Source organism: Corvus moneduloides, chromosome Z, assembly GCF_009650955.1.
Source record: "Corvus moneduloides isolate bCorMon1 chromosome Z, bCorMon1.pri, whole genome shotgun sequence".
In the NCBI taxonomy this organism is placed as follows: Eukaryota; Metazoa; Chordata; class Aves; order Passeriformes; family Corvidae; genus Corvus; species Corvus moneduloides.
The window spans coordinates 73,153,647-73,165,948 of record NC_045511.1 but is presented as its reverse complement, the minus strand read 5'-3'; the positions used below and the strand labels follow the sequence as shown (position 1 = coordinate 73,165,948).

Below are 12,302 nucleotides of genomic sequence, written 5' to 3'. Positions count from 1 at the left end.
TCAGATTTCAACTGATTTCCATTTCAAACTGATAACCACTGCTCAAAAAACACCACACGAAAATGCCAGTTTTGCTGCAATACTGGAACTGCTCCGGCCACATTAACGCAACACAAGGATATAAAATAATTTTGTCAACTAAGATTTTAAATCAAATACATAACTGAATCAGCATTCATTCATTAAATCCAAGGGCATTTCCTTACACTATTTGAGCCTCTGTCACTCAGCTCTACAAATGGGACAGAAAGCAAGGGGAAAAATGACCTAAACAAACACAGAGTTGCCCACTTTATTCCCTAGTACCCTGTGCCTCCCACCTAGCACTAAGCTGCAACATAAACACACCACCGCTGTGCTCCAGAAGAATGAAACCCCCCCACAAACTGAATAGACAAGCCTCAAGTTAGTTTCACTCCAGATCAAAGATTTTAAAAATCAACCCTACTGGGGGATTTTGAGTTTGTGAATAAAGAGAAGGTGTTACACGCTAATATCCTTCCACTGCTTGAATATTAAAGAATACGCACTAAGAGCAGACATATTCCCCAAACCTCCTTGAACAAACTATATTTACAACACCCCGATGGGAAATGCAGAACCTGCATCTGCTTAATTTCCCATCTCTTCATATTAGTTACTGTGAAAGCCAGAATGTCAGCTCTACAGTATTTAAAAGCATACTCATGTTTTAAAAAGCAATTGTAACATCTTTACAGCCTAAAACTTGGAAGACCACGCAGTCATATTTTGCACGGTTTGTGTTTTGTTTGCTCTGGGTTTGTCTTTTTAACTCGTAAAACAAGCTCAGAGAAGAAGTGATAAAGTTGTGTCTAAGTTTATGCAGAATGTTTTATTTTATACTTAGAAGTCTAATCTAAGATTGGAGCTTGAACCTGGACAAACCAGCAGCAACATTTACCAGATCATTCTCTCTGGAGAGAGGGTAACCACTCAGGAAATCCTACAATGCAATGCATGTCCATGGGAAGGCAAACAAACCTAGTGAATTGTTACTATTATAAAAGAAATAACACATGTGAATTCTTATAGAGGAGAACAGTAATTTTGTATTATGGCAAGGCCAGGAGTGAAGAATACTCTCAAATCTCACATGTACACATCAGATATTGTAAGCAATTAAGACTGACAAAGCCATGCGACAGAATTGTGGAATTATCGATCAAGCCACCAGGCATTCCTCCTATAAAAACTGAATGAACAAGGAGAAAGTGGGACAGGGTGGAGCTGGCAATCATATTTAAACAAATGGAACAGCAATCCTGTAATCACATCCAACTGGAGAAATTTAATACAAGTTTAAACTGAAACATCCATTACTCTTCTCAAAGACTCATATTGGAGCTTCCCGTATATATGATGACAGATTAATACTGATCTCTGGTTTTAGTAATAAATCAATAGTTCAACCCTAGAGAAGCAGATGGTATAACTACAAAGAAAGAGCATTTCCAAAATAAAACAGCAGTACTGAAAAGACAGGATTTACTACTGACATATGCCGATTTTATGACTTAAATGAGAATGATAAAAACTGATGCTGCATAGCAAAAATAAGAGATTAAAGACCGGGAAAAAAGCTTCTAAATCATCAGCCAACTTAAATATTTTATGGAGAAGTCCCACACCAAGGATAAAAACTAAAAAGAAAAGGCTTAAGTATTTGGAAGTACAAACTTCTGAATCAATTTCTAAATGTATTTTACTTCTTGTCTGCTCCAGTATTACATTCTTCAACAGAACATTTAACCACAAAACTATGCCCTGGTCCTGTATAAGGTAAGTAGCATTCTCTGCCAAAACAACATCAGGGCTGAAGTCTTCCCCTAGCCTGTACTCCTTGCCAGAAACCTAACATCCTTTTCTAAAAGTTAACCATGCTGCTTGCACATGGTTAGAGTATTGCACCAGACAATGTTTTGACTGCAAAATCCACTCAGAATTGTAGATGTGGTAACAATTAATTTAGTTTTAAAAACTGATTACTCATAAATAATTGCCCTGCTTTCCAAAAATACTGCAAATAAGCTTGATTTTTGGCTTTTTCCTCAGTTCTCTGAGGAACTTAGGTCTGACAGAAGCACTCTGAACTTTTCAGAGAGAAAAACGAGAAAAGCAAAATCCTGTACCTCCTGTGCGTGGCACGCAATCCTGAAGAAGTAACTTTGCTTTTTATGCACTTCTGTTTCCCAGACTTCTTTCAAAACTGCCTAATCCTATTTCCAACTCACTAGGAACTTCTACAAGTTTAAGACTATTCAAACACTGTCTTCAGAACACAAGGCCTCAATGTTTACAAACTTTCACACAAAGTCTAGAAACCAAAAGATTAAAGGACTGCTAGGAAGCCTGTCAAGGTTAGAGAGACTAATTTAAAAAGAAATCCCATAATGTTACAATTTTATGTCCCACTTAAAATGACAATGGCTCCTGAAATCCTGAAAGTATGTAATGCAGATCTTAACTCTGCCAGTCAAATTATGACAGAATATAAGGAAAGAACTCAAAATTCACGTAAATTTTTACGTTAACTTTCTGACCTATCCATATATCTCTCTTTAAATACAACTGTATGTTGTCCCCTAAATTATCCACTACACTTACCAGAACTTCAGGAACAACATATTTATATAAATTATACTAATGAAAAAATTTAGGGCTCTGAAACAATTTCATTTTGGAGAGAATATGAGAAGAAAATGGAAGAAAAGGTTTATTTTCTGTTCTAATACACATCTTGGAAGTGCTTTGCATAAACCTGCAGATTTTCTACAATAAAATCCAAAGGTTGTGTTTACAGTACTTACTAATTACATGGACTCTATATAACATTATCTGATCTTATATTTCACACAACATAAACATAGAAATTAGTCTGCCTCTAGTGCAAGATTATTTCTATTACCAGCACTGCAAGAACGCAAATTAACCTAATATATGGACAAGCACCATAAAACCTAACTATAAGTTTACAATTTATTCCAAATGTCTCCTCTATCCAAGCATAATCTAAATGAAAACAACTTTAAATTGGCTGAGCAGCAAGGCAGTTAAAACATTTATAAAAATATCCCTCTGTAAAAGCTTTTAAAATTTGAATTATTTTAATTCATTTTACTTCTATGGTTCAAGACTGTCTGAATTTTTAAAAAGATCAAACATGTGGGCATTACTTTGGCTATGTTTCCATAAAAAATGGAAGAAATAAGTTACCTTTTTTTTCCCCCCAGCAGAAAGCAATGCAATACAAAATGATGATGTGGTATAGGAAGTATTTTATGGTACAGATAGGATTTTTTTATCTATTTAGAGAAACAAAGTTTATGGCTCTACTGAGAAGTCGCTATCAGTCACTGGAAAAGTCTCCCCAACAGGTAGTTTACACCACAGCCGGAACAGCTCACTCTTCCTGGCAGCCTGCAGTATTGCTATGAAAACTTGCAAAAAACTAACTTAAGCGCCTTTTTCCCATGAGCTGATCCCACTCAGTACCAGAGGATCAGCTGCCGGTGAAGGGAAAGGAGCCCGACCTCCTTTCTGCCGCCGCTCACCCTCCCGGGTTGCGGTGGGCTGCCCTCCGCAGACCCCGGGCAGTGTCCCGGTGAAGCAGCCTTCCTGCTGGAACGGAACCGGAGGGACGGAAGGCGGGGGGGGGGGGGGAGAACGGGGGGGGGACGACGCAGAACTTCTGCGAGACTTCCAGCCGAGTTTGACACACACTTTCCCCGCCTAGAGGTGGGGGCCCAGCGGCGCGGCACCCACTCCCCACGAGGACTGGGGCGGGGGCGGTGGGTACTCACTGGTTGGTGGGGGGCGCGTTGAGTGGAATGGCCACTTCCTCTTCCTCGTACTCCGGCCCGTCCAGAGAGTCCCCCTCGTCCACTGTCCCCAGCCCCCCGGCCAACGGAGGCGGGGGCGGCGGCAGCGGGGGGAAACCGGAATCGGCAGCCCCAGCCGCCGCCGGAGGGGCGGGCCCCGCGCCCAGTTCCAGCAGCCCCAGAACCGAGCACAAAGCCGGCCCCCCTGGGGGACCGCCGCCGACCATGAAGGGGCCTTGCGGCCCCGGCGCCCTACCCCGGCACACGGCAGGGCAGTGCCCCAGCTCCCCGGCGGCGGCGGCTCCCGCCGTCCCAGCCCCAGTACCCGGGCCGCCCTCCTCACTCGCGGCCTCGGCCGCCATCATGTTGAGCCTCGCCCCCCTCCGCCGGCCGCCTCACGGCGGGGAGGAGGTGACAAAGGGACTCCGGCCCCCCGCCCCCACCCCGCCCCGCCCCGGCAGGCAAGCGGAGCCGGGACGCGGCCGAAACTTCCCGGCGGAAAAGGGCCGGGAACAATGCCCGGCTGGGCGGGGGCTAGCCCACTCCGCAGGGCCCCGTTCGGCTGCCTCGGCCTGCGGCCGCCCCAGGGAAGCGCCGCCCGCCCGCCCGGGGAACTCGGCGCCTGCGCGGCGCCTCTGCGCGTGCGCGGGCGGCGGGGCCCCGGCCGGGCTGTGCGGGCCGGTGGGTGTGGGGGCGTGAGGCCGTGCGGGCCAGGGAAGCAAAGAGCCTGTTCCGCGGCCGAGGATCTGCGAACGCGCGGGACTGGGGAAGGATTCACCATTTCAACTCAACATGAGCACTGCAACCCTCTGTAACCCGTATGACCCAGCGCCAGATCCGGACGCCTCTTGAACACCTCCAGGGATGATGACTCCACTATCTCCCTGGGCAACCTGTTCCAATGCCTGACCACCCTAACAGTGAAGAAACGTGATGATCCTTTTAGGTGCCTTCCAGCTCAGCTTATTCTGTGTAATCTGAATCTCCCCCGTCTCAGTTGGAGGCCATCTTCCCTGGTCCTGCCACTGCAGGTACAGTAGAAGAGACCAGTCCCCACCTCACTACATCCTCCCTTCAGGTACTGATAGAACAAGTGGATATGGTTTTGTCAATGGAGGATTAGACAGGATATTAGGAAAAAAATTTTCACTGAAAGGGTGGTCAAGCACTGGAACAGGCTCCCAGGGCAGCGGTGGACTTGCCATCCCTGGAAGTGTTCAAAAACTGTATGGATGTGGTACTTGAGTATTACGGTATCCCGCAGCTGTAGAGAGGAGAGGAGAGATCCAACAGGCAGGAATTGTGCAGCAATCTTGATTTATTTAATTATTTTACGAACTCTTTTATATAAAAAAAAGACTTTTTTTCATAGTCTAATTGGTCAAAGGATCAGCCACCTATTTGGGTGATTGGCTAAAATCCTAAAACATCCATTGTAAAATATTTTTCTACTGTGCCATAAACAAATCTCTGCATGGTCGCAGGTGTTCATAATTTACAGAACTCTGCTAATAGCTTCCGTGAGAGAGAAAAGTATCTCACGGGACTGGAAAGAAGCAAGAAAAATACTTGCTAGCAGCAATATTGTATCCACACTTGGGGACTTGGTTTAGTGGTGGACCTGTCTGTTGGGTTAATGGTTGGACTCGATGATCTTGGTGGTATTTTCCAACCTTAAGGATTCTGATTGTAACAATAAATTTCAAAAATGCATCTTGGTGGTGCTGTTTACCTTGTAAGAGCTGTGACTCCATTGCTACTTTACTCTGTACTTATCTGAAACTGGTTTTTTTTCATGTTACTCAAGCCTGCAAGCTCTCAAACCCCCTGCCCCAAATTTATACCTACCTATATCATCAACCATTTTCCTCTCTTAAGTGGATGCATCAGCTTCACTTCACAGCTAAGTACTTCTGGAGTCAAGAAGACAGCATGTGATTGCCATTACCAGGCAATACAATATGTAGATATCTTTAGATTTTATTTTTTCCCCCCAGTCTTAAAAGAGCTGAGAAGTAGAAGCACGTTGACACTTGCATGTCTCTCTACAGGTCTCAGAAGGCATCTAAACATTCAGGTTTTCAAAGCTTTGCATTACCCAAAAGTCTTAAGTGAATTTTTCCTGAGGCCACTAAAACAAACTACTGCTCTCACTTTCACAGCTCTGAAGCTCTTTTTATCTGCTGAAATTAAGTTTCATATCTTTCCTTTTAAGGGCAAGCTCTGCTTCCAAGTTACACTACTAAGGTATGTGGAATTATGCTGGGTTTGTGCCCAGGGTCAGTGAAAAGAGAAGCTGGCTCTAGCCCTCAGTTTATACCATTGTAATACATCCATTCATTGCTGGTTTTCTGCTTTAAGGAATTGTAATTTCAAGGAATGTTATAGGCTGCTCTCTCTCTAGGTTTCCCTTTACTGCTGCTTGCTTTCCCTCACAGATTTCTAAACAAAATAATTTTTACACAGCCTTGTCACTGTAGTAGTAGCAATAAGCCTAAATATAGAAATGCAGTGTAAATGTTTATAAGATTCCCTTTATGAGCTAAGCTTTTCTAAGTGCCTTCCAGGGCAGCAGCATGTGTATGGAGGCATGGGGACTAGAAGGACAGCTGTGCTAGGAATTTCACTCAGGAGGAGGTAATGTGTCTACAACACTCCTTCAGGAGGTTTATTTTGGTGAGAACAGTTTTAAATTCAAAAAGGATTCTGCAGGGAAAGAGCTCTGAGTAGTATCAGCTGAGCTGTTACCTGTCTGCACCTGAAACACCTTTTCTGTTCACTTTCCAGGCAAAGTTGTCATCCCGAGTTACTTGGTGCTGCAAGTTATATACATCACCTTGTGACCCTTCTTAAGCCTTAGAAGTCGACTCCCTCTTTAGAATCATGAAATATCTCGGATTGGAAGTGATCTGTAAGGATCGTTGAGTCCAACTCCAAGCTTCCCTCAGGACTACTCAAAACTACAGCTACAAGCCTTCATGGGACTTTTTTTAAATGGATGTATTTGGATGAAGGGGCAAGTGTAACGATATTTTTCTTGATACTTCTTGAGCTGCTGCAAATTCGTCTTTTTCTGAAATCCCTGGTATAAATGACAATAGGATAGTCAGTCCTTCATCCCTGTTGTGTGAATGGTGTCAGGTTGGATTCCCTGAAAAGTGCATTTGCATGTTCCCTAGTTTGAGCTAGAGTAATAATACATATTGTGAGAACGGTGACAGGGGGAGACGTTCCAGGCAGATGTGTACCTGACTAGGAGCTCAGGTATTCAGGCTGGGTTTGTCACTGATTTGCATGGCATTGGGCAAGTAATTTGAGCAAGGTTATTCCTTCTCCATCAGTAAAATAAGAAGCTACTTCACAGATGCATCAGAGAATCAATTAGGGGTTTTTACAACATTTGAAAGCTGCTAAACATTAATGCTTATTAGGGTGAAAAGCCACATAAAATGTGACACAGTTTTTCAGTTATTAAAAGAGAAGGTATTGCTTGGACAGGAGATACAAATACCACCAAACCTTCCCTTTCACTCCTTATTTCCTGCTTCTCTCTTCTACCTGAGCTTTTCCAAAGTGTTATCCTATTTCAGAAATTAATAGCAGCAGAGGAATTTTCAGTCTTTCTGTCATAGGACAGAGTGATAAGAAAGCAGCTGTCCTGTAATGAAGAACCTGGAATGCTCCAGCTATTCCAGTTTTTCCTCTTGTACTCTTACACATATAAAATAAACAGTTACAGAGAGTGCTGTTTCCTCCTACCTCCATAGCTGTCATGCTACATGTATTGCTGAAGAGGTGGAAAGGTGGGCAGAATTTGGATAAGAGCTTGAATATTGATATTTTTATTTCCTGTGACTTAAATTCTCTACTTTCATCATGTTTATATTTTGTTTTTATTGAATACAGCTGATTCTGTTCAGAGACTGATCATCATAAGGCAGTCATTAAACAGCTATCATCACTGCTTTCATATTTAATTTTGGGTCTATGTTGTCCGTTTTTCCATACTCATGGTACAAAATAGAAGCTTTTGTTTGTATTGACCATTTTGTTTGTATTGAATCACTGGACAGAGGTTAGATCAGCAATGCTAAGCAGCTTTTTAAATATTTCCCTTCATTTTATGAGTTCAACTGTTTTCAAGTGGTATTTTTGGTTAATGAATTTTTTATTATTATTGATTCTTGAGAAAATTTTTGTTACATGAGAAATTATCACTCTCAAATTCCAAACTCTTCCATGACCTTTTGTCCCTACTGATTTTGCTCCTGCATGGTTTGATATCTTTTCAAACAAATGTTTAAGCTGGAGATGAGTTAAGCACAAATAAAAGACTATACTTAAAGAATTTTATTTTATCTTGAGAGTCAGTATGTTTATGAATTTGAAATTCATTAAAAAATTACTGCTGGATCAGTACCTTTATTTTTTCTCTTTTACGCAGTTGGAAAAGTATATGGTCTTGCACAGCCCTGGGTTGGTACTAACTTAGAGTTGTTAGGGTTGTGTTTTGATTTACAAACCAACCAAATTCAAGATCTAATCTAGAGACTGGATGAAACTGGTCAGTAAAGTGGAACCCAAACTGCAAGTCATGGATCTGGCATTCAAGAGGCAGATACTGTTAGTTGCCAGCCACAATCTTTAAGTATGTTGGAGATTAAAAGAAAGAAAAACAAGAAAGATATAAATTTCAGTCACAGAGGTGGCAGCATATTATCTTAGCACACAAGAGGCAAGTAGAAGTACACTGAAGAATATTTATTTTATTTATTTTGAGACACTGTGATTCTTTTCATATGTGATTTTCACAGATGTCTTTGTCCTTATCAGTGTCCTCTCTGACAAATTTGCTGTCTTTTTTAGTATATAATAGTTAATTAAGCAGCATTTTTCCTCTTCTATGAGAGTTCAAGTTTATGTGCTGGTGCTGGTTTCAGCTGAGGTAGAATTAATTTTCTTCATGGTGGCTGATATGAGGCTGTGTTTTGGATTTGTGCTGAACACAGGGTTAATAATATAGAGATGTTTTTGTTATTGCTGATCAGGACTTGCACACAGCCAAGGCCTTTTCTGCTTTTCATGCACTTGCCATGCTGGCAAGGGTGTTTGGGGTACATGGGGGACTGGGAGGAGACACAGCCAGGACACCAGCTGACAAAAGGGATATTCCAGACTGTGTGACATCATGCTCAGTATATAAAGTAGAGGTAAGAAAGAGGAAGAAGGAGAACATTTGGAGTGATGGCGTATTTTTTCCCAAGTCACTATTACATGTGATGGGGCCCTCTCTCCTGGAGATGGCTGAACAACTGCCTTCCCTCGGGAAGCAGTGGATTAATTCCTTGTTTTGCTTGTGTGCATGGTTTTTGCTTTCCTTGTTGAACTGTCTATATCTCAGCCCATGAGTTTTCTGGCTTTTACCCTTCCGATTCTCTTCCCAGTCCTACTGGTGAGGCAGTGAGCGAGCAGCTGCCTGGAGCTTGGCTGCTGGCTGGGTTTTCAAACCGTGACACCCTGTCAACCCAAAACCCCTTTAACTTCAGTAGCATACAAAAAAAGTGCTATGTGATTGCTCTGTCAGTCTTTCTTAATGGCTGTGATCCTTTTATTAAAATTCTATGTTATTGTCTGTTAAATGCAAGAGAAACTGTACTATTGATACTTACCTAGGTTTATAATTTAGGCCTTCATAAAAAGCACGTTTGGATTCTCCCCTGAGCCTGTATATACTGTCTCCATGTACAGATGCACTGAACAATTATGTTACTTTTTAAGCAACACTAAAATGATCCTCATTTTTGGAAGCTGATTCGTTAGTTATTGAGTTTTTTCCATAAGAAGAAATGAAAAACTGAGTTGCAAAGGACAACTTCCTGTTTTTCAGTTTTAAATGTGAAAATATTTGCATGTAGTAATTTCCATGCTTAGTTAATTACATCTAACTTCCATAACGGTTCTCAGTAATGATAGAGCTTAGGTTTCTGAAGCATATCTCTGGCTGTTGATGGACAAAAGTTACATGTTGACAAACATCTTTGTATTTTTGCAGCTGCTTAGGTATCCTTTGGATGTTTATATAGGTGCTCAGGAAAGGAAAAAGGCATGATAAGAATGAACAAACAGGAAAATATAACTACACTCTTAATACCTACAGAACTTCCTCTGAGACTGGTGATGTAACCTGCGTAGGATAAACACAGCTGTTGCGTAGAGGACTATCTTCCATTTCAAATTGGGGTAATTTTTGGTGCTGTTTACTCTGCAATTTTTAAATAGTTAGTAACACCATTGAGGAATACATAATTCTCACTCATTTCAATAAAATAATTTCTCCGTTTGTGGTTATTAGTTCCAATGGCTTAAAATAAAACATCTACTTATATCTTCTATTTAAATAAAGAATATTTCTGTCAGACATAGCTATATGTATAACCTATAAAAATCAACAAAAATCTTTAATGCATATATTACTCAGGAGGCTCATATTCTGCATTGATGGTAGAAATTGATGTCCTGCTTAATAGAACAATCAAAGGGTAAAGTTCCAGATGTAGCTGTAATACAATGTAGTGTAATATGTTAGCTATATATTGGTCTTTTCAAGGAATGTTTATATAATGAAGCTAATAATAATAGTGGAAGCTATGTTGAATTTTAAAATTTCATGTAAGTTTCCAGTTACCTGGCAATTCTTTTTTACCTACATTTTTAAATTAACATCTTCATGAATTGTGTTGTTGAAAACTGAAAAGTAAGGAGAGAAAATGCTGATTCATGTAACAAATGTTTCTTTATCTAAGATGTAGCCAGGTCTAATTTCCTGTATGAAGCCAATTGTGTTTTAAAATGTCTGCTTACATGCTGCCGTCAAAACTTACGTATACACTTGCTGATTATACAGAAGCTAGTATTTGCATGTGAGACATACAAAATGTATTTGCAAAATGAGTAACTGCGTCTAAGGTCAAATTTACACATCTAAAGCATCCATTCTGTATATGAAGATTGCTATTACCTTACGTATATATTCCCATGGAACAAGTTCCTTCATATGTTACACTGGGATAGTTTAGGTGTCCTATTCTTCTCCTTACAGTTTAGTTCCTGGGGTGAATTTTTTCCATTAAGATATGTTTCTTAATTAGAAAGAAGAAATCAATTTTTAAAATCCAATATGCTAACTCCAATTCTTAGCTATTTTTGTTATAGGATTCTATGATTTAAGACACTGAATTAATCTAACTGCAAGATTTAATAGGTGAAATGCTGTGGTTTATATTATGCAACAGCCCAGACTCCTAAATTTCTTGACCTTATGTTAACATTCACTTCTCACATAGTCTACTTATCACTCTTTCCATTACTATTATGTTTATTACTTATGATAGAATTTACTTTTACTTGTATAAAGCAATTTGTTTAAGCTATCTGTATTTCTGTTGTTGACTTTGAAATCAGTTCCAGAGCATGAAACTACTAGGAACAGGAATATATGTAGTCTATACTTTTAAGGAGTTATGTAACTCATTCTAGAATAACCTAAACATATTCACACAGTGATTACTCACTTTTAACTTACTGTGGCTTGAATTCCACAATTCACAATTAAACAATAATAATTGTGCTTAATAATTTAAACACAATTGTTTAAATTATTAAACAATTAAACTAGCTGTCATTTCACTATTCTATTTAAATCAGAGATACCTGAGGATTTAATGATGATAATGCTGAACCAAATTGCTTTGAAAGGTATAGAAGGCTAATATATGTGCTTTACATGACATTAATGATGATTGGGAAAATGGGAGGTTCAAACATTGCATCTGATGTATGGCATCTGCTACATAGGGGCAGTTATTGTCGCAACAGTTAGCTACAAATAGCACTAGTTTCATTTGACATTTAAATGATAGCTCATTAACACTGTTTAAATTTAATCTAAGATTTTCCAAGATGTACTGGTATATAGTTGTTTATTTGCTGCTTTTTCAGCGCCTGTGAATAGCTTTGCAACCTTCATTGATATTGCAGGGATATCCATTTCCTCATAATGAGCAATTACACATTGATTTTTCTAACTTTATTTCTGTAAAACAGTGGAAAATGAGCTGTTTGGAGAGGTGTATCAATCACAGAGTATATAATATAAATACACAAGGCTTTGGCTGTATTTTGGTAATTGTACTCGGTGAAGAGCATTATATGCATAGAGTTTGTAACAGTAGCAGGGTTTAGCACAGTGAATGGAAAATTAGGGAAGGCTAAATACTAGTATTCTTTTAACTAATGAGAATTTGCAGTGCACATGGCAGAAAGGAAACAAGGAGCTGCCTTGGCATACACAAGGAATAGGCACATCTAGTCCCTGAAGCAGGCGAGCATAGAGGCAGCATGGTGGGAATAAAGTTTCTGCTTAAATTCATGCCTGATGGTGGTCAGCAATTCCTGGAAGAACAA

General features: G+C 40.2%; 1 protein-coding gene and 1 long non-coding RNA gene across 2 annotated transcripts in view; one reads left to right on the top strand and one right to left on the bottom strand.

Moving 5' to 3' along the window:
- The window catches only part of LOC116438312 (ras GTPase-activating protein 1), a 56,288-nt gene extending 51,858 nt beyond the window's left edge, over window positions 1-4,430 (bottom strand). The window contains exon 1 of the mRNA XM_032097149.1: window positions 3,822-4,430. Coding sequence (XP_031953040.1) covers window positions 3,822-4,204 — 383 coding nt within the window. The 5' untranslated portion in view covers window positions 4,205-4,430. The remainder of the gene's footprint in view (window positions 1-3,821) is intronic.
- A 69-nt stretch (window positions 4,431-4,499) lies between these two features.
- Window positions 4,500-8,258, top strand: LOC116438314. Its single transcript, XR_004237672.1, has 2 exons — window positions 4,500-4,870; window positions 6,627-8,258. It is a non-coding gene; the product is annotated as an uncharacterized LOC116438314 (long non-coding RNA).
- The last annotated feature ends 4,044 nt before the right edge of the window (window positions 8,259-12,302 follow it).